We start from the raw sequence: 22,700 nt of genomic DNA on the forward strand, positions 1-22,700 counted from the left end.
GAATGAGGGTGTATGAATGTTTCCCAGTGATGAGTTGCAGCTGGAAGCACATCCGCTGCGTGAAACATTTGCTGGATAAGTTGATATTGATGATAATAAACATGCATAATATTGTTATCATGGGTACTTAAAATTTCAAAATAGAGTAAATAATTTATTATGGACACTCTTAAAGAGTCTTTTAAAAATATTAAATCATTGGAAGTGGTTGTTCAAAGCACCAAATGCTTGAAGACTTGATAAATATTTATAGTTGAACATTTTACAAACAGAATCCATTTGTTAACATCAGTCAATTTAACTAAACTCACAACGAAAACTACAAAAGCTTTTATTAAGCTTACATGATAATTATTTCTTAGTTAACGTCTAATAACACGTTAAAACAGTCAAACAAGTGTCAAATTCATTACTTTTTAAACTTACATTGCCTTAGAAAAAATGTTGTTCTTGCTTACCAATGTGATTAACCAATGTTTACTAACTAGACTTCATTATAAAGTGTTGCCTACAGCATTGTTTTTATCAATGGTTTTGCAATTTCCTTTGTTTGATACACTTGTTTACTCTGAACATTCATTTTCCTTCGGCTAAGTCCCTTCATTTATCAGGGGTCACCACAGCAGAATGAACCGCCAACTTATCCAGCATACATTTTACGCAGTGCATGCCCTTCCAGCTGTAACCCAGTGCTGGGAAACATCCATACACATTTACACACATACTGTACACTATTCACCTATACCGCATACTGTATGTTTAGATGGTCTTTCCAGAGGAAACGCACGCCATCAAAGGGAGAACATGCACACTTCTCAATGAAATGCCAACTGACCCAGCTAGGACTCAAAACAGCGACCTTCTTGATGTGAGTTCTAATCACTGAGCCACTTTTTTTTTTGGTTATTATAGATGTTAAAGTACATTTTCTGTAGCTTAAGTGAATAGTGTAATATCCATACATCTTGATTTAAGATTCAACAAATAATTGCAGCAAGAAAATTGGTATAAAAGGGATTGTTCACCCAAAAATAAAAATGTAGTCAATATTTTTTTACCCTCAAATGGTTCTCAACCTTTGTGAGTTTCTATCTTCTGTTGAACACAAAAGAAGATATTTTGAAGAAAGCTGAAAAGCTGTAACTATTGACTTCCACAGAAAAACACAATGAAAGTCAATGGTTACAGGTATTATTCAATAGACCTTCTTTTGTATTTAACAGAAACCTATAACATTTGAAACAAGCGAAGAGTGCGTTAATGACAGAAGTTTTATTTTTAGGTGAACTATCCCTTTAAGCTGTTCATTTATTCACTAATTTTCTTTTCGGCTGAGTCCCTTTATTAATCTGGGGCCGCCACAGCGGAATGAACCGCCAACTTATCCAGCATATGTTTTACACAGCGGATCCTTTTAAGATGTGTTTCTAACAGAAGCAGATGATGCTTCCTTAAGTTGACCACTTTGAGAGTTAGTTAAAATAGCATTTGATCAAACTGTTTACATGTGGCTGAATGCATTCAAACAGCCTCAAAAACACCATGAAGAAAACCTCGAATGACAAGGAATGCATTGGATGTTAATATCAGATATAAACTATAATGTCAGCTGAAAATGCATGCTAGCTGTACCAGGTGGAAATAGAGCCTCATATTGGATCGTTAATAATTCACACATCCAATCTTCACTCACATGAGCTAACAGCGTTAGTTTCAGAAATCTGCTGGCGAGTGAAACGCATCTAAAATCATGTGCTGTATCCAGTGTTAGGAAGAGATGATTCCACAGAGGAACAGACTAGGAAAATGTGCAGCATGGGTGTGACCTGAGGTTGCTTGGTTACCTTGAGCTCATCGAAGCGCAGCGTGAAATGTAAAATCTCAGCAAACTGGCGTGCCAGAGCCTGCTCCTGCTCCAGATGCTGAGTTGGGCTGCAGCGTGAGCTGGTGAGGTACTCCAGCAGGTTCTGCAGAGTGTCTTCTGCAAGAGACAGAAGAAACACCAGCGCTAATGCTCATGAAGGAGACTGTACACATAATACTGGGTTATGCTCTCCATGTTTTGATGTAAAACAGGCACAGAAACAGAGGGTCTGGCAGAGGAACACAGCAGTGTGTTTGACAGAGAAATGTTAGGTCAGTCTGACCCTTTCATGTTTCACCAGAGCCTCTCCTCCAGAGACAGCGCTGCCATTGGCTGCTGTTGATCTGTGATTAAGGGCCATGTCATGTTTAATTAGGTCATGACCTATTTCTCAACATCAGACCCTCAATTCTGAACAGACTAACACGCAATGACAGACTGCACAAAAAAATTACAATTGTTTTTCTTCAGAGAAATAAAATAAAGTTCTGAGAGCAAAACATACCTGTATGTTTTTTTTTTTGTATAGTGAGCAACATTTTAGACAGATTGCTTTATCAGTTTTGCCAGCAAAAAAAGCCAAAGGCAGTGCAGAATGTTGTCACATCTCTAAGCAACACAGCAGCTGAATGATTCAGATTTTGAACAAATCCTTAAGTGTAATTGTGTTGTTTACAATTTTTAGTTTTTACATATATATATTTTAATGATATAATATGCATAATTGTAGATTTTGTAATTTCTTTTTAAAATGTCTACTTTTGTATTAATATTATGTGTTGGACTGAGAGTTACGCAATTTCGATTCTCAATATGTACATGTGGTTGAATTGAAAATAAAGCTAACTGACTTTTTTTCACTTGGATATCGTTTGATTCAACCATCCGTTCAATAAATACTGCCACTAGTCACTGGCTTTTTAGATCTCAAATTATTTATCCATGACAAGCCTTAAAAATGTACTAGTAAAAAATACACACAGCAAAATATTGTTTAATAATCATTGTTAAATAAAAAAATAATTGAATTGTCAATATTACCTCCCTAGCACCAGCATATTTTGCAGCCATTTTTATTTTGCAAGCACACAGAAAAATATAATGGGGAAATGCAAAACATTTTAAATAAAATTGAAAAATAATATTTCCTCATGTCAATGTTTACTATTCCTTTTCCCTAAAAAGAAAATTTTAAACTGCAATATAATATAATATAATATAATATAATATAATAGTTAAAAAAATATATATATAGACCTAAACCTAAACCTTTAAAGCTATAGTGTACCTTCCATAAAACATATTCATTTTAGGAATAATACTACTGTGATACAGTAGATCTGGGGCGTGTGCGGTTGCAGATGACGAGAGCTGTGTTTTGCTGGATGTGGTGAAATAAACTGGGTTTGCCCAAAGACCGTGTTAATCCAATTATGATGCACCGCTGCTCTGTTTATGGCTTGTTCCTTGAGAACATGCGTTAAATCGAAACAGATCAACAACAGCACACTGAATATTAAGATATCTTGAACTCAAAGGCATTACTTGATGCAAAACACTATACAAATCTATACTAATCCAGCTGTCAGCTGTAGGCAACAGTCTAAAGACAGCTTGTATTGCTCATGTGACATTTTTATTAATGCCTCGCATTAAATATATTTATATGCACACAGAGTGCCTTTATATGCACACAGAGCTTTACAATATTATATAATACACCTAAATTTATGTTTAAAATTTTGTATTGAAATTTTGTAGATTGTGTTTTTTGAAAAATAATTATTTAATTGTATTATCTTTTAATCTCTAAATATGTTTGGCGACTAAAATGTTATTTTAATAAATATATCTTTTTAATAAATCTGTTTTGTTTAAATGCACCAAAATATATTGCCTATATTCACTCAGAAAGAAATTAAAATATTTATTTAAAAAATGGGGTGTACTCAATTATGCTGAGCACTGTACACATTACAGATAGACTTAGTTGCCAATAAATACCTACTCTATAGATGTATTTAAACACATATCAGTGTCTGTCTTCTGTATGCAAAGTTTAACTGGACTCAATCGCGTTGCCAGGTCTTGCTCAAAAATTATATAAAAACAAGCCCATAATCTTTTTTGATATTGGTATATTTACTGGTTTGGTATATTTACTAACTAACATCAGTTACATTTATTATTTAATATGCATATAAATTCATATGATGTTATTGATTTATTTTATTTCATATTATAATGCTAATGCTCTGTATAAAACAGATATTCATTATTGAAATATTCATTGATATTCATTAGTTATTTGCAAACAAGAAAATTAATAAAAAGTTCAAATCATAAAAAATAAGCCCATAATCTACAAAAAAAAAAAAAATCACATATAAAAACTAATAAAACAAGGCATCTCTGTTGTTGTTGTTGTTGTTAATGGCTAACCAGAATGAGTCATTGATCACTTTTTAGTATTACTATAATCAAAAATACTAGATACGAACCCTTTAAAGGGAGCTAATCGAAATACTCATCAGAAAACCCTGTATTGCTACTTAAAGTTATTAGAAGACTTTTAAACTGTTATGATTTTTTTATTATTATATTGTTATAAATGTCAATGAAGTTAATAATTACACTACCTGATAAAAGTCTTGTCACCTATCCAAGTTTTAGGAACAACAAATAATCACTTATAGTTGATCATTTGGAATCAGAAGTGGCTTATATGAAAGGCAAAGGCCTCTAGATTACGATTATTTTACCAAAATCAAACATGATCATGCCTTGATTTTTAAACATTTAATTAGGCTTTGCTGAGACAAAAGTTTTGTCACTTAACAGAAATAATGTACAGTATAGGATATAAAGTCATGGTGCAGTGGAAACAGAAATAATCTTGTAAATGACTTCCATGATCTTGATGACTGCATCCATACATCTCTGCAATGACTCAAATCACTTATTAATAAAGTCATCTGGAATGGCAAAGAAAGCATTCATGCAGGACTCCAAGAGTTTATCATGATTCTTTGGATTAATCTTCAATGCCTCCTCCTTCCTCTTACCCTAGACATGCTCAACAATGTTCATGTTTAATGACTGGGCTGACCAGTCCTGGTGCATCCTGATTTTCTTTGGTATAACTTTGATATTTCATGCAGCACAAATGTCTTGATACCTCTGTTAAAGTTGCCATCAACTCTGCAGATCTTTCACATATCCCATACTAAATGTAACCCCAAACCATGATTTTTCCTTTACCAAACTTGACTGATTTCTATGAGAATTTTGGGTACATGTGGGTTCAAATAGATCTTCTGCAGTATTTGTGATGTAGTCTAGAAGTCTAGTCTTGACAAGAAGTCAAATTATTATTTGTTGCTCTTACAACTGGAATCAACGACAAGATTTTCGACAAGATTTTCAGGTAGTGTGCAGTTCCTCATCCGATAAAGAGTTAAATGTGCAATAAGTTAAAATATGTAAAGTATTTTAATGTCTGCAGTGACACACAATCTGATAATCTCTACTAAAATTCACACCTGTATACACATGAGGTTGACATCTTGAAATGTTATATTGTCTGACTAGTATACACATGGCCATTATGACCTCAGTTCTGTTATAAGACAGCAGGGTTATCTCAGCTCTCTGGTTTTGTCTGTTAAATTAGGAAAGGCTTGAGTAAGCGCATATGAGCTGACGTAAGAGTAAGGACAGTTCAGTAATCCCTGCTCTTATATAATCTCTCTACTGCCAGCCACTGACGTGTGCGCTGCTATCATAACACTGATGAATCAAATCACAGATCATCATCTCACTCAAAAAAATCAAAACACAGTCCAGAGCAGATGCTGGAACTACTGTACGGTGTGTGTTAAATGGGTCAGTGGACCATAAAACCCTTTGAGGAATGGCGAGAGAGCAGATCAATTTATCACTCGAGCTTCTAGGTAAAAATACTACGTTACCATTTACAGTTTTGTCTGCAGTGCATATTAAAGAAAGGAGGGAAAAAAAACGACATACCCAGTTTTAGTGAGAACTCATAAAACTTCTTTAGTTTGCCAACCAGCGGGACCACAGCGGCCCACGCTTGCTCCTGCACACGCTCATCACTGGGATGCTGTATGGCCTGAGGAGAGGACAAGTGCACACTTACTGTAAAAAAGCAGCAGGGCATTCAGTACAGCAGAATATGAAGAGAATTTGTGTCACGGAAAACAGCATGAATGTGTCGTCTCTGGATGTACTGGCCTGTCTGATGGCTTCACCGGCTCCGCTGTATGACTGCAGGTCCTGAAGAATGATCGCAGCCTCTCTCAGCACCCCATTGACCTCCTCCCAAACCCTTCTCTCCGCTTCTGTGGGCTTGGCATCTGCAGAGAGACATCACAACGAGTTGCAGATATGACACTGGAAGCTGAATTTGTTTGTTTGGTTGGATATTTAGAGTGAGGGTTGTCATCAATGTCATGTTATTACTATATTAATTACTATTATTATATTAATTATGTACAGTTGTATATAGCAAATGTTAACAGCAGAAACTGTAATAACACTGATAATTAATGATCATTACAATATTACGATTAGGGCCAGACAGAAATTCTGATATTTTTGCTATTTCTGCAGAGAATTTTTTTTTAAATCTGCAGATTTATGCAGATTTTGTGAGCATCATACCTAAAAACTTAAATTATGAAATAAAAAATAAAACGTTTTTTAAATTTATCAACTTTTATTTAATGTTTGCAATGCAAATCAAATTAGATCCACATATTTGGTGAACAAAGCAAGTCTCTCATATAATATATCAACTAAAAGACTGTACAATACAATACAAACTGTATTGTAAATAAATCATATAAACATTTTAATATTACTGTTATTATATCACAATAATATTACTGAAATAATTTAAAAACTGAATAAATATAAATTTACACATTTAATACACAGTAAATACATAGACTCAATTAGGAGCTAAAAAAAAATCTGGATTTCTGTGCATGCAGAGTCCGTGTGGGCCTAATTGTGACTAATAATACTAGTCATGTAATTAGCAAGTAATTATAAATATTATTTTAATACATATTTATGCATCTAGAAGATTTAATTATAAATGACATATTTAAAAAATATATATAATAATAAATTATATAATAAAAATAATAAACTTATTGCTGACCAAATTACATTGAATTCAGTCAGCCTAGAGACACGATGTTCATAAAAATAGTTATAGTGATTTTTTTGGTAATAATTATTTAAAATACATATTATATTTTATCTAGATTTCAATAATAATTTTTAAATGTTATTAATGTTATATTTTATTATTTTTTCATGCTACTTATTATATATTTCTATATATTATCTAGTAAAAATATTATTTATTGTCATCATGGCAAAGACAAAATAAATCAGTTATTAGAGATGAGTTATTAAAACTATTATGTTTAGAAATGTGTTAAAAAAATATTCTCTCTGTCAAACATAAATTGGGGAAAAAATTATCGGGCTAATAATTCTGACTTCAATGGTAAAGTATTTATATAAGCATTTATATTAAATTAGATCTATTGATTTAATATAAATTAACACATAATAACTAATATTATTCTAATTAAAACAACAAGATTTGTATTTATTTGAAAATAAAATGAATACTAGCATTATTATAAATAATACAATTATAATTTAGAATATTATAGTCCAATTTTTTTTAATCATCAGCAGTGCAAAAATATATATTACTTTCTAAATGCTATTCAGTTAACAGTCTAACTGTGGCTTAAATTTAAAATACAGCTCTTCTTGACTACACAATCACTTACTTTCAAAGTCCAGGAAAAAGTTCCCTGCGTTGTTGTCGATGTCTCGCGTGAGAACCTTTATCAGATTCCCCATCCCGACCTGTCAGAGCCCTAAAAGAGCAGATAAAAAAAGTGACGCAAGGATGCTGATTGTGCGTGATTTGTGGCACGCTCTGAATGTCAATGAAGTTCATGCACCATTTGATTTGCCCTCAGACACAAGAGCACATTCAGGTTGACTCAGTTTGCATAAAGACCAGCGGCACCTGTGCTCACGACAGCAACATCTGGCCAAACACATGAGTGTGAGGGAGAACATCTGCTCGGGGCAGTGCAGAAAATCAGGAGAGACCTGAACACTGCAGCATTAACTGCACGCAGGATAGATTCAGTGCAGGTGAGAAGACTGATGCTGAACTAATGCTGATCTACTGCAGGATCATGACGCCCTCTAGCAGTCACAGGCCTTCACATTGACATACTGTATGACACCTTCACATTTTCTGCTTGCATTTCTGAAGCTCTTATCACATTATATGGTATTATTATTATCATGATACAATGTTTTGAAAGGCGAGGCAGTGGCGCAGTAGGAAGTGCTGTCGCCTCACAGCAAGAAGGTCGCTGGGTTGCTGTTTCGAACCTCGACTCAGTTGGCGTTTCTGTGTGGAGTTTGCATGTCCTCCCTGCCTTCACGTGGGTTTCCTCTGGGTTCTCCGATTTCCCCCACAGTCCAAAGACATGTGGTAAAGGTGAATTGGGTAGGCTAAATTGTCTGTAGTGTATGAGTGTGTGTGTGAATGTGTATGTGGATGTTTCCCAGAGATGGGTTGCGGCTGGAAGGGCATCCGCTGCGTAAAAACTTGCTGGATAAGTTGGCGGTTCATTCCACTGTGGCGACCCCTGATTAATAAAGGGACTAAGCTGACAAGAAAATGAATGAATGACAATGTTTTGAAAATTTACTAGAAAAAGAATCATAAAACTTTTCATTTTCCTTTAGCTTAGTCCCTTTTTTAACAGGGGCCGCCAAATGGAATGAACCTGAATGAACCACCAACTATTCCAGAATACATTTACGCAGCAGATGCCCTTCCAGCCACAACCCAGTCGTGGGAAACAGCCATACACCTCCCATTCACACACTACGGCCAATTTTATTTGCCCAATTCACCTATAGCGCATGTCATTGGACTGTGGGGGAAACCGGAGCACCAAGAGAAAACCCATGAAAACACGGGCAGAACATGCAAACTCCACATAGAAACGCCAACTGGCCCAGTCTCAAACCAGCAACCTTCTTGACAGTGCTGAGGTGACAGTGCTAACCACTGAGCCACCATGCCGCCCTGGAAAAAGTTTATTAAAGAATGATATTTCACTTTACAACATCTCATTAGTAGCTGGTAGTTAAAGCATTAACAACATCAGTGAGAAATATCTACATTTGTTACTGAAGTAAATGTTATTAGCTCCATTTAAAAAAAAATAAATAAATAAACAGTAAGGATAATTCAGCCAAATATTACAATTCGGTCATCATTTGCTCGCCCTTCACTTGTTTTAAATCTGTTTGAGTTTTTATCCTTTGCTGAATACTAACAAGGACATTCTGAATGTTGCCATTTGTTCTTACAGTAAATAGCTACGAGTTTCCAACATTCTTCAAATTATGTTCTTTTGTGTTCAAAGGTAAAAAGAACCCCATAAATAGAGCTGAGCAATTAATCAAAAAGCAATCGAAATCGACATTCAGAACACATAATTGATTACATTTTTCCAGGTCTATTTTAACAATGACTTTCCATACTGCATGTGGAGTGTGTTGACCCCGCTCTGGCTGCTTTATACTTCTGCGTTGAGCACACGCATATGGTCCGGCACAGCCTTCATGTAGTCACCTACCCTACTATACTATAGGTACCCTATACATTGTACTTTAATTAAGAAAAAACATTGAAAGTAATTTATTTTGTTTAAAAAAATGAAAGTTATATATTTTCACTTTTTATAAGAAAAAAGTGACTGCTCGCTTTAGACAATGTGTGTTTTAATTTTATTTGTTTAATGTTCAATAAATAATATTAGATTAGTGTGTGTTTCCTTCAGTTATTTTAAAATCAAGTGATGCACCCTTCATTCAAAAATCTCTCACTTGTAATATGAGCATATTTACTGTACAAAACCTGTCAGTGAACTATGCAAACAATAATTAAATAAAAATAATTGTTCATTAATCATAATCGAGTTAAAATGTTCAATTAATACATTTTAGACCAAATTGCCCAGCCCAGCCTATAAATGTTTGCAACCACATGAGGTTTAGTAAATACTGTATAGATTTTTGGTTGAACTATACATTTAATGAATCACTAAATGAACATCGCCCAAGATTCATATATTTGACATCTTTTTTAAACTACATTGTAATTTTTACTTTCAGTTTATTTTATTTAAACAATGATAACAAATAGAGACTTTAAAATAGGGAAGTCTAGATTCAATTACATGATCGTAAATCGGGTCCGATCATACAGTTTCAGACTCGATCAAAATCAGACATCACCTCCTGATCAAGATTTAAAATGAACCGCCAACTTATCCAGCATATATTTTACGCAGCAAATGCCATTCCAGCTGCAACCCATCACGGGGAAACCCAATTCACCTTTACTGCATGTCTTTGGACTTTTGGGGGAAGGCGAAGCACCTGGAGAAAACCCACGTGAACATGGGGAGAACTTGCAAACTCCACACAGAAATGGCAACTGACCCAGCTGAGGCTCAAACCAGCGACCTTCTTGCTGTGAGGCCAGAGCGTTACCCACTGTGCCACCGTGCTGTCCACATATAGATATAGATAAATAAACATCTATAGTTATGCGCTGTTCACACAGAAACAACAAGTAAAGCATGACATCACTTTGTTGCAGAGATGCTATTGGTTAAATGCCGGCAAAGAAGAACACAGAAGCAGCTTGAAGAGGCAACATTGTCATAGCAAACTGAGATGTATAAAATGGGATTGCCTGCCAGGTATTTTAAGTTGAGGTACTATTTGATTTTTTATTCGTTTTTCGTAGTCCAAAAGTGAAGAATTTATATTATTTATTACTTGATTGTTCAAGTTACCTCACAAAAGTGCTGTTTGTTAACAGAGTTGTTGAATGTTAAAATAAGGTGAATTAAATAAAAAATAAGAAACATCCTGGATCTGTTTCTTCGTTCTTCTTGATTCTTTTTTTAGGTATTATAGAAATATCGGATTGGGTTTCGGTAGATACTCAAAATCAAACGACTCTGACTCGAGGGAGAAAACATCTAAAGTCTTAACAAATACTAATCCAATGAAGACTAAGAACACGTTCAATGAAACAGACATGCTAAAGGTCAGAATAGCAAAAGAAAATGCTAATAACGCTAAATATATATTTTAAAAAGTCATTAAAAATTTTAAACAACCACCTGAATATTCTTAAAAGTGACACTTAAAGTTTAAATGACTATGAATTATTTACTTTTGTTTTGCCAATAAAAATTATTACACACTTTCATTAATGCAAAATATTGTACTTCTGATTATTGTCAACAATCCAAATCTGTCAGTAAAGTTCCCCTCCCTATAAGCTGAGGGCTAAACACTGGTAAGAGGAATCATATGTTCCCTAAAAAGAGCTCACTCTCATTCTTATTCATCGCTCTGAGCTCAGCGCTCCTGCAGTGAGTCACAGATAAAATAGCATCATCCACAAAAAAAAACAAACACACACAACAAGAAGAACATCAATACTATTAAAGACCAAGGCCTGAAGAGAAAGTTTGTTTATATCTTTGAAGGACTTTGCGTCTCCTCAGAAAGTAGGTAAATGGGTTGCTCCGCTTGGCGTCTCACTGACCTACAGTACAGCGAGTGGGGGTGTGCAGTCTTTATATCTTGGCATTCAGGATTTAAGCAACCTAAGGGACTAAATAAGCAGTGCTGTCTTGATCTGTCTTGAACCGCTAAGCCTCCTGTCAGCTTTACACCCCTGAGTTTATTTTGGGGGGGGGATGGGACCATCTGAACTGAGGCGGCTCATTTGACTATAACACACACACCCTGCGATTCTATTGGCTGAGGAGGGAGACAGAACATTCTGCTGTTTCCATGGAGCCCAAAAATATTTTCCAAGCCAAAATGTGCCGTCAGCCAATAGCGGCAGAGTAAAGGAGCACTCGACGGGACTTAAAAAGTGCTTGAATAAATTAATCATGAGTTCAGCACTATGAAGAAAAAGAAACGTGGCTAAATTGGGGAGAAAAGTGGAACAGTTTGACTGAGTAAACCTTTAAAGATGTTTCTAAACACTTATAAATGTCATTTCATCAAGAACTATTTAAAATACATTTAAATTATAAATATACAAACTTATCAAAAGCAAAGTGAGGAGCGACGATTTTACTGTAAGATGAGCTTAAAAGTTAAGCTTAAAAACTACAATATAAATAAAATTTTTAATAACACATTAAAATTGATTTATAAATTATGTAATACATTTTATGGTAATTAATTAACCAACCAAATTGGGTCATTAATTATATACAGAAATAAAGTTAAATATATTTACACAAAAACACATAAATACAACTACACTATTTTATCTTTGCATTATTTTAAATAATTAGCAGTAATTAATTGTATATATTAAATATTTACAATAATTATTTGCAATACAATTAATTGTTAAAAATGAATTAAAAATATATAATATTTAATGATTTAATATAAAATCCATTTCTTTTATATTGTTTAAAAGTTGAGCTTAAAAACTACAACATCAATCTTATTTATAATAACATAAAAAATAAAATAAAATTAATGTAATACATTTTATGGTAATTAATTAATTAGCAAAATTGGGTATTAAATTATTTACAGAAATAAATGTAAACATATTTACACAAAAACACAAATACGATATTCATAAACTTGAATATTTTATCTTATATTATTTAACATTAAGCGCATAAAAATGATATATAAATTATGTAATAGTTTTTATGGTAATTAATTAACCCAATTGGGTCATTAATTATGTACAGAAAAATTGTTTAAATGTATTTACACAAAAACACACATAAATACAACTACAATATTTGTAAACTTAAATATTTTATCTTTGCATTATTTCAAACACTAATTAGCAGTTAATAATTGTACATATTATTTAATTATATAAATTATTTGCAATACTATTAACTACTAAAATTTAATAGAAAAAATATAATATTTAACAATATAATATAAAATCCATTTATTTTAGATTGTTTAAAAACTGAGCTTAAAAACTACAATATTAATCTAGTTTATAATAACATATAACAAAAATTATATTTAAATTTTGCAGTCGATTTTATGGTAATGAATTAACAGAATTGGGTCATTAATTATATACAGTAATAAATGTAAACATATTTACACAAAAATACACAAATACAAATACAATATTCGTAAACTTGAATATTTTATCTTTGTATTATGGGAGAGCCGGGCACAAAGTAACACTTTTTGGTTTTGGCCAAATAATGAACAAAGTAATGGGATTAGACAAACCCTATTTTTGAACACAAGCTTCTCCTACAAATGAGTACTGAAATTATTATCGCCGGACCTATGATTTCTGTGCAGTACTGCCAAAAGTGCCAGGAGTAAAAATGTAACTATTTACCCTACCTGCGGGGCAAGTTGTAACAGTTAGAGGGATTCAAAAAAAATAAAATAAATAAATCAGATTTCACACAATTCATTTAAATCCAGTTTACTTTAAATAGTAGCTATTGTATATTTTCTCAGTACTTAACTCTTTTTTTTATTCAACATAGCACAGTGTGTTTATTTATTTTTTGGATAAACACATTTGGATTTACTTGTATTATTATCCATTATTATACAATGCATTTATTTGCATTATTAGAAATAAAATAATCCATCTACTCCATCTTTTAGCCTAGAAGACGGTAATCCCAACAATATAAGATTTTAAGTACATAGTTTCACAGATTCTTTTTAAATATAAAAATATTGACTATGATGAAAAACACTTTTATGCTGCAAAAACGGTTCCTCCTGAGTTTATCATTTAAATTTTGTCGAACTTTTTCAATAATTGGCACAAAGACGTCTCCCGACACTGTGGTGAAAACCTTGGAAGCCCCTGAGTAAATATTTAGTTTTAGCATAAGAAATAAATGAATAACAAACTAAGAAAAAAAAAAAAGTACAAAGGCCATTTTACAAACAGCTGGACAACATATCATCCAGTAAGCATAAGAGAAAAAAAATCTAATTAAATATTAAAACAAATTATAATTTACAGAGAAATGTGAAGCCTCCACAACTTAACAGTCAGCATTACTGGAATAAAATATATTTGGGTTCCAGATTTTTAAAAAGATATGTTTGGTTGCCATCCCATATCGCAATTTTTCCCTGGGCAACACATAATTTAAGCTCCTAATCCAGGTTTCAAAGACAGGCACATAATCTGACTTCCAATTTTGTAAAAATGTATTCTTTGCTAATATCATACACAAAGAGACTGCCTGTGATATACATTTACGCTCCACTATTTCAAATACTAATTAGCAGTAATTAATTGTACATCTTAAATAGTTTGCAATACTATTAATTATTGCAATTCAATTCATACATAATATTTGATGATATAAAAATCCATTTTTTAGACTGTTTAAAAGTTGAGCTTAAAAACTACAAAATCAATCAGATTTATAAAAACATATAACAAACATTTCATACAAATTGTGTAATATATTTTATGGTAATAAAGAATTGGGTCATTAATTTTATACAGAAATAAAATTAAACATTTACATAAAACACACATAAGTAATACAATAACTCCAATATTCATAAACTTGAATATTTTATCTTTGTATTATTTAATTGTATTATTTAATTGTACATAAGTATAATATTTATACAAATTATTTGCAATACTATTAATTATTGCAATTTAATTAGTAAAATATAATACATTTAATAATATAATGAATAAATATAATAACGGAATAAAATTTCTTTTTTTTTGGCTGTTTGAAAATATGATTTTATTTTTTCCCCATAATCTTAATATAGAATATAATAATATAAAATCTTAATATAAAGAGGGCCAGAAAAAAATGAAACAGAAGAAAAAACTTTAGCTTTACAGAAAGTATAAGCTTAATATCCCAAATCCTGTTATCAGCATCATGTGTGTGGGTTTACAGCAGTGGAGGTGATCAGAAAGAGAGAGAGAGAGATGGGGTGTTTTAGATCATGGGTGTGTGTGAATGCAGCTTCTCACTGCAGCACTCATTCAGCCACATGTTCCACCACGTGTTTTCAGCTCTACTACTACACTACAACCAGCCAATCAGAGACCAGCAGAGCAGCCGAGAGGAGGGGCAGCAGCTCTGCGGCAGTGCAGACGACACTCGCTCCTCCTGACCCAGATTCCTGCACCGCCACGTCACTCTGGGTTAACATTAACCCCAGCATGGAGGAGACACACGGGTGAATTCACAGCAGAGTCCCCACGGCAGACACACACACAGACAGACACGGAATAAGTCTTACCTTACCTTTGAAATTAAATGCAGCTAAAACCTCTTGTGATAAAAGCAATTTTAACTGTTAAATTTAGTACATAAATACATATATAATGGAGTTTACAATATAATAATTTATCAAGATCTGATTCAGGGTTCATTAATTAAGAATATTAAATATTAAAAATAAATAAAAGCTAATAAAAGCACTAGAATATATATATATATATATATATATATATATATATATATATATATATATATATATATATATATATATATATATATATATATATATATACACACGAGACTTATTATTTTCAAATAATTAAGTAAGTTCTGGAGTATGTTACTCTTGCTTATACTACAGTTACCACACCTAATGTTCAGATGCTGAATTTGATGCGTCAGGTTTTTTCACAGTGATATGGAACTGTAAAACTGTCAAGACATTCCTGGAACTGCTTTATAGAGTGTTTATCTGAATAGAGTTGGTCATCAGCCAATCAGAATCAAGCAATCGACAGGCTCGTAGTATAAATGTGAATAATATATTTATTCATTTATTCATTCATTCATTTTCTTGTCAGCTTAGTCCCTTTATTAATCCGGGGTCGCCACAGCAGAATGAACCGCCAACTTATCCAGCCCATTTTTACACAGCGGATGCCCTTCCAGCCGTAACCCATCTCTGGGAAACATCCACACACACATTCACACACACTCATACACTACGGACAATTTATCTTACCCAATTCACCTGTGCCGCATGTCTTTGGACTGTGGGGGAAACCGGAGGAACCCGGAGGAAACCCACGCTGGTTCGCTGAGGATCGAACCAGCGACCTTCTTGCTGTGAGGAGACAGCACTACCTACTGTGCCACTGCGTCACTATATATATATATATATATATATATATATATATATATATATATATATATATATATATATAAATAAATGTACACGTTTGTTATATATTTTTCTTTTCTGTATCATTATTATTAGCACTCCTGTTAAATGTTGATTATTTTTCAAAGACTTTATAAGTGAGGTTTAGTAATTTCCTCTTATTTTATTTCTTACAGAGGAAAAAGGTCTTATTACATTTAGTTTTTGACTGAAATAAAAGTAGTTTTAAATTTCTTTTTTTAAATAGAGGCTTGTAATATTGACCCTAAAAACTAAAGACATTATGTTGTTGTTTTTTTTTAAATGGCTATAGAAAAAAACCCTCACTCATTATCCTTCATTTGCTCACTGAAACTCAAATCAACTGAGTATTGTAAAACCCAATAAGTCAAGTCAACTCAAACTATTTGAGGAAACCAATTGCAATAAACCATAGGAGTTAAAAAAACTAATAATTATGTGTACTGTAAACTTACTCCACTTAAACTGAAGTAATGAGCTATTATTAAGAGTTCAAAACTCTTTTCAAATGAGTAGAATCAACTTTGTCAATTTTGAGTGAACTACACTCATTTCATTTGATAAACGTTAACTGTTGGGTTTTACAGTGTTGTAACGGATCAGAGAGAAGACAAAGGTGGATTAACAGAAAGCATGGATATTTACGGATACTTAAAACAAACAATGTAAAAGAGGGTTATTCAGAACAGAAATATCATCAACACCAATATAATAAAAGAAAACATAACAAACAGAACTTAACTGCGGGTGGTAATTGAAACAAGATGATTCCGGTGGAGGTAAACACAGTACAGGATTCACAGGACAACAAACGGGATGACAGACAAACTGATGAGCAGGCACACAAACAAACAAGATACAAATGACAGATACATGCTATAAAGCTGAAGAGAAAAAAAGTCAGTGTACTAACAAGCAGACTAGACAGTGAATAAGTGAATGTTTCAGGCTTATATAGTGTGAGCGGTGATGAGCAACAGGTGAAATTGATTAGCATTCTGGTGATTGAGGCCGTGCAGGTGCAGTGAATGAATCTGACAGTCCGGAAGGATTCCTGACAGTACTGTTTGCATACGTATGTTCGATTTTTTTTTTTCATGTGTTGTCAAAGACAAAATTTGATTTCTTTCATTTAGATCAACAGAATCTCCAGCTACGACCCTCCTCATAAACAGTATTATACACCAACATACAAGCATGCTATGGACCTGAACAGTGCAGTGGCTTGCTTTATATCCAATGAAAAGAAAGAAATCCAAAGACCCCTTTTCAGGTTCTGTGTTTAACGAAGACAGCAGAAATCAATGATTTATTTGAATTATTAATATTATTTTTTATCATACTTCCAGAATCGTGCAAAGTTGCCATATCGAAATGAACTGCCTACAAAAAACCCACTGTTGTCCAAGAACTTGCCCAATTAACCTAGTTAACACTTTAAATCACACTTAAATACTAATGTAGCAAGGCATTATTATGTCTTCATACTTTATATTTGGCAAATAAAAACTAAACAAATTAGTTGTATTTCTATACATGTACACATACTGTACAACAAAGAACAATATTCAAGGTTATATTAAACTTTTACTAAATTCAGGCAGCCCAGAAATCCAGAGTTTGATGTCATAAGATGGGAATGAGACACGTGTGTGTTAGTGTCCTGGACACTCAGTCTACTCTGCACACAAGCATGCAGGACTGACCAGCTGTGACAGAACACACTCCCTCACTCCTCCACTGCGTGATATCTGCACCTTCATAAGCCACAGTACAGCACACACAGACTTGATCAAGTAATGTCAAACGTCTGCTGCATCATGCCATGAAACTATATTCACACTATATTCACTGTTTCTGTGATATGGCCGAGTCTGCTGTAGATCTGCAGCTCTCAGCTGAACTTTACATGAACCTGTGAACAAACGCACATCTCGGATCCCTTGTGTGATCACGAGCCCGAAGAGACAGAAGAGATGCAGACACAACACCCTGAAGCACGCAGAGCTGTCAATGAACATTCACACCTCCAAGCAGACGTTTCCATCCGAAGCTTCATATAACCTCGCATGTGATACTGTGTCTGTCTTCATTTTAAATATGAAGAACAGGGCATGAGGCGGCAAGTTGGGGTGACCTTGACAAAGCTACAGAAATACCGTTTCATTTCTGCTTCGTAGCAGGAGGGTTACAGACTGTATACAGTATGCGCGCAGACAGTGGAAATGAAAGGGTTTTACTGCCTCCTGGTGGACATGAGGTGCACTGACAGGGCAGATCTAATGCAGACGACCTCGCCCTTCTCACCTCACATCACCGTCTGCTCTACTCTCACAGACCGACTCACGACTATTTACAGAAAATATATTCTTATATTAGCATTGCAGCAACAAACAGGATGCTGAGGTCTACTTTCAATGCAAGCAATTCACTCATTTTAATTACAAAAGCAAACGAAAAAGCTTTTGTTGTAATGGAGAATGTTGGCTTAAAACAACACGTCAAAATGCGTTGAGGGAAAATGTAAAACACTTCACAATAAAAAAAATATATATATATGATTGTTTGGCCACTATCAAAAATAATACTTTTTTCCTTATATCAAAAAATTAAATAATATAAAAAATAATAACAATTGTTATTATTATTTTTACTTTATGGACTAAATGAACTAAAGCATTGCTCATTAAATACAGTTCATATAAAAAAGTAAACAAATATGGACAAAAATATGATAAACAACATGATAAATATATGAATGTTAATATAATAAAGATGTATGAAGACCGGGTCAGATTACACAAATTTGTCATGATTTCTTTAGTGTAGGGTGTCGTGTGGATTCATAAATGACAAATGGGCATCGTGACACAAGACGCAATGTTTCTTCTCGTGTAATGTGGCATAGTTGATGACAACCGATACCATGCATGCAATGCCTCACGACACCATCACAGAAAGTCTAGCATGTTTCATTTTTTTCTCATTCTTCACGATGAGTTTCATCATCATTTCAGCACATAATTTCTCGGTTATCCAAGCGGGTGCTGCCGTGAATGTGCTGGTCAGGTAATCAAAAAATAAATTGTATATTTGCTTATGGGTGGGTCATTGGTTATGCAAACTTTAATTACCTTTTCTAGAAATATTAAGGTGTTTTAAGCAATTTTATCTGACAGACATCTTCACTCCAATGAGTTTCTTAGTTCTCTCACACTTCCAACAGAGTTTATTCCTCTGAGGTAATCTGGGAACATGTTAATCTGCGAATACACTGCGAAAGCATTTCCTGCTTATTCAAATTTGTCATTAATAGTAAAAATAGTTTATATAGGCTTCGCTGAAACTGTGAATATTTCACTTTAATTTTATTTAGACTAGATTATTTTATTTAACAAACCAACACAATCCCACGGCAATTCATGTTTTGGTGCATATAGCAGACTTGTTTTGAAGCGCTTCACCTCAGATGTTAATCGGTTTTCTTGTTTATAGATAACTGACCAACAAAAGATGCATTAAAATAGAAAAATTAAGATTAAAATATAGTATCACAGTATCGTATCACAAATCTCATTTATGTATTTGCTCATTTCTTCATATGTCATTATATTAAAGATTTTTTCTTGAGCATCTGATTTTCCTTGGTGCTTATGTGCTGTCTCGGTGAGTTCAGGCGAGGAATTGTTTAATAAGCAACCCTGGCAGGAAAATATACATTTAGATTTCAAAGAAAAAATCTTGATGTCAAAAAGGAAATATTGTCACCCTGGAATTATAAGGTTCTATCTGGGGTCTGAATGATTTTGAGATATTGAGCTTCAAAGTTTTTGCAATTCATAGCAAACAGTATGTGTGTAACATTTGTTTTTTTTAAATAAGAAAGTCTTAAAATGTAAACGACTTATAAAAAAACATCCCATAATGTAAATAAGTTGTCATTTAATAAGAACATGTCAATAACTCAATTTTGACAAAAAATGTCAGATAGAACCTTATAATTTTAAGGTGACGATACACCTTTGATCCTGTCCAAATGCCCTTAGATAATGTAGGTCTTAGTTGTCAGCAAGCATCAGTGTTTACTGAAATTGAAATAAGATAAATAAAATAAAATTTGAAATTAAGATAAGAAATTTTGTTATAGCAACACTTGTGACTGCTTTGGAAAATAATGCTTGCTGTAGACGTCATGGGATTACTGATTGTGAAGGAACGTGTGGTCTGGCACATTTGTTATGCACAACAAGTCAAGATTTTTTCAAGAAAATAGTGACTTTCGTAACTGACAATAAAAATCAGGTTCTGAACGGGGCTTTGAGAAAACACAACAGTTATGTTAATGTTGTTCCTATGATTGCTGAACCGAACTACAAATCCCAGAAGTCATTGCTCCAATCACTCCTGCCACAGCTGACAGTCATCTGGACAGACACACACACATGTACATACAGCTGAAACTCATCTTCATTAATTACCTGAACTACAGACTTACTTTCACACAAACTTTGAGTCTTGTTCACTGTTAGCATAATGAAGCATTTTCCTTGTCTTGCCTTCCCATGTATTTGGACCCTTGTTTCTTCTATTGTTTATGCTGTTATGCTGCCTGTTCTGACCATTTGCCTGTTATTTTGACCACGTTCTTTAGATTACTCTTATGCTCCAGTTTGACCATTACCTGCCCGACTACTCTTGATTATTAAACTACACGTGGATGTAACAGTTATTTTAAGTCCAGTTAGATGTTAACCATAACAATGCGATTTGTTAAACCAAATATAAAGCCGATACCTTTGTTTGTCAATATGACAGTGCACTAAATACATTAATGTTGCTATAATAAAAATATAGACTCAACGGCCACTTTATTAGGTACACCTTAAGTAGTACTGGGTTGGACCCACTTTTCTTTCAGAACTGCCTTACTCTTTGTAGCATAGATTTAACAATGTACTGGAAAATTTCTCAGAGATGTTGGTCCATATTAACATGATAGCATCATGCAGATGCTGCAGATTTGTCAGCTGCACATCTATGATGCAAATCTCCCGTTCCATCAGAAGATGGCTACACTGTGGTCATAAAGGGATGGACATGGTCAGCAACAATAATCAGGTAGGCTGTGTCGTTGACATGATGTTTAATTGGTGCTAATGGGCCCAAAGTGTGCCAAGAAAATATCCCCAACATTATTACACCACCACCACCACCCGCCTGAACTGTTGATACAAGGCAGGATGGATCCATGCTTCCATGTTGTTGATGCCAAATTCTGACCCTACCATCTGAATATCGCAGCAGAAATCTAGACAGACCAGCAACGTTTTTCCAATCTTCTATTGTCCAATTTGTGAATTGTAGCCTCAGTTTCTTGTTCTTAGCTGACAGGAGGGGCACTCGATGTGGTCTTCTGCTGCTGTAGTCCATCCGCCTCAAGGTTTGACATGTTGAGCATTCAGAGATGTTCTTCTGAATACCTCGGTTGTAGCGAGTGGTTATTTTAGTAAATGTTGCCTTTCTATTAGCTGGAACCAGTCTGGCCATTCTCCTTTGAACTCACAGAACTACTGAACTAGATTTTTTCTCCTTTTCTGACCATTCTCTGTAAACCATAGAGATGGTTGTGCGTTAAAATCCCAGTAGATCAGCAGTTTCTGAAATACTCAGACCAGCCCATCTGGCACCAACAACCATGCCACGTTCAAAGTCACTTAAATCACCTTTCTTCCCCATTCCGATGCTCGGTTTGAACTGCAGCAGATCGTCTTGACCATGTCAACATGCCTAAATGCATTGAGTTGCTGCCATGTAATTGGCTGATGAGAAATTTGTGTTAACAAACAGTTGGACAGGTGAACCTAATAAAGTTTAATGATTTAACCAATCATAATTCATAATTTAAAGTATACAACAGTATTATGTACTTGACCATGTAATGATATTTTTCTCGGATTTAATAAAACAGAAATTATTAAAAAGCTGAACAGCAAAAGATGGATGGATGGATATAACTTTTTTGTTTATTTTAACATCTTTTTTATTTGTTATTATTTTATTACAATTAATGGTAATATATACTAGCAATATATTGAGTCATAATAATGCTTTTATTTAAATACACTTTTTATAAAATAAAAACAATTAAGGACATTAAATAAATTTGTGCTCCATGGAAAATAACTATTTGATTAATAGAAATCTTACTATGTAAAACATTTATTAAAAATGTTAAATAAATAAATAAATTAAAAAAACATGATGATTCTTTAATCTTGGTCATTTTCATGCGCTTTACTTGAAAACAAAAGCATTGTATATATATATATATATAGAGAGAGAGAGAGAGAGAGAGAGAGAGAGAGAGAGATATATATATATATATAGAGAGAGAGAGAGAGAGAGAGAGAGAGAGAGAGAGAGAGAGAGAGAGAGAAAGAGAGAGAGAGAAAGAGAGAGAGAGATAGAGAAAAGACATTTATAAGTGTCTTCTCCT

At 33.6% G+C, this 22,700-nt stretch overlaps 1 protein-coding gene across 6 annotated transcripts in view; it reads right to left on the reverse strand.

Annotated features, from left to right (window-relative positions):
• The window catches only part of fam49ba (family with sequence similarity 49 member Ba), a 46,930-nt gene that overhangs the window by 14,852 nt on the left and 9,378 nt on the right, over nucleotides 1-22,700 (reverse strand). For 3 of the 6 annotated variants that reach the window (NM_001291713.1, NM_200070.3, XM_087238884.1), the window contains exons 2-5: nucleotides 7,705-7,794; nucleotides 6,122-6,243; nucleotides 5,894-5,999; nucleotides 1,845-1,981 (exon numbers count right to left, since the gene is read on the reverse strand). In NM_001291713.1, coding sequence (NP_001278642.1) covers nucleotides 1,845-1,981; nucleotides 5,894-5,999; nucleotides 6,122-6,243; nucleotides 7,705-7,777 — 438 coding nt within the window. In that variant the 5' untranslated portion in view covers nucleotides 7,778-7,794. Of the gene's footprint in view, nucleotides 1-1,844; nucleotides 1,982-5,893; nucleotides 6,000-6,121; nucleotides 6,244-7,704; nucleotides 8,603-8,710; nucleotides 8,739-10,650; nucleotides 11,869-16,946; nucleotides 17,131-22,700 lie in introns of those variants that run through there. The other 3 variants (XM_087238881.1, XM_087238883.1, XM_087238882.1) reach the window with 3 other exon arrangements.

Source organism: Danio rerio, chromosome 2 (genome assembly GCF_052040795.2).
Source record: "Danio rerio strain M-AB ecotype USA chromosome 2, GRCz13ab, whole genome shotgun sequence".
NCBI lineage: Eukaryota > Metazoa > Chordata > Actinopteri > Cypriniformes > Danionidae > Danio > Danio rerio.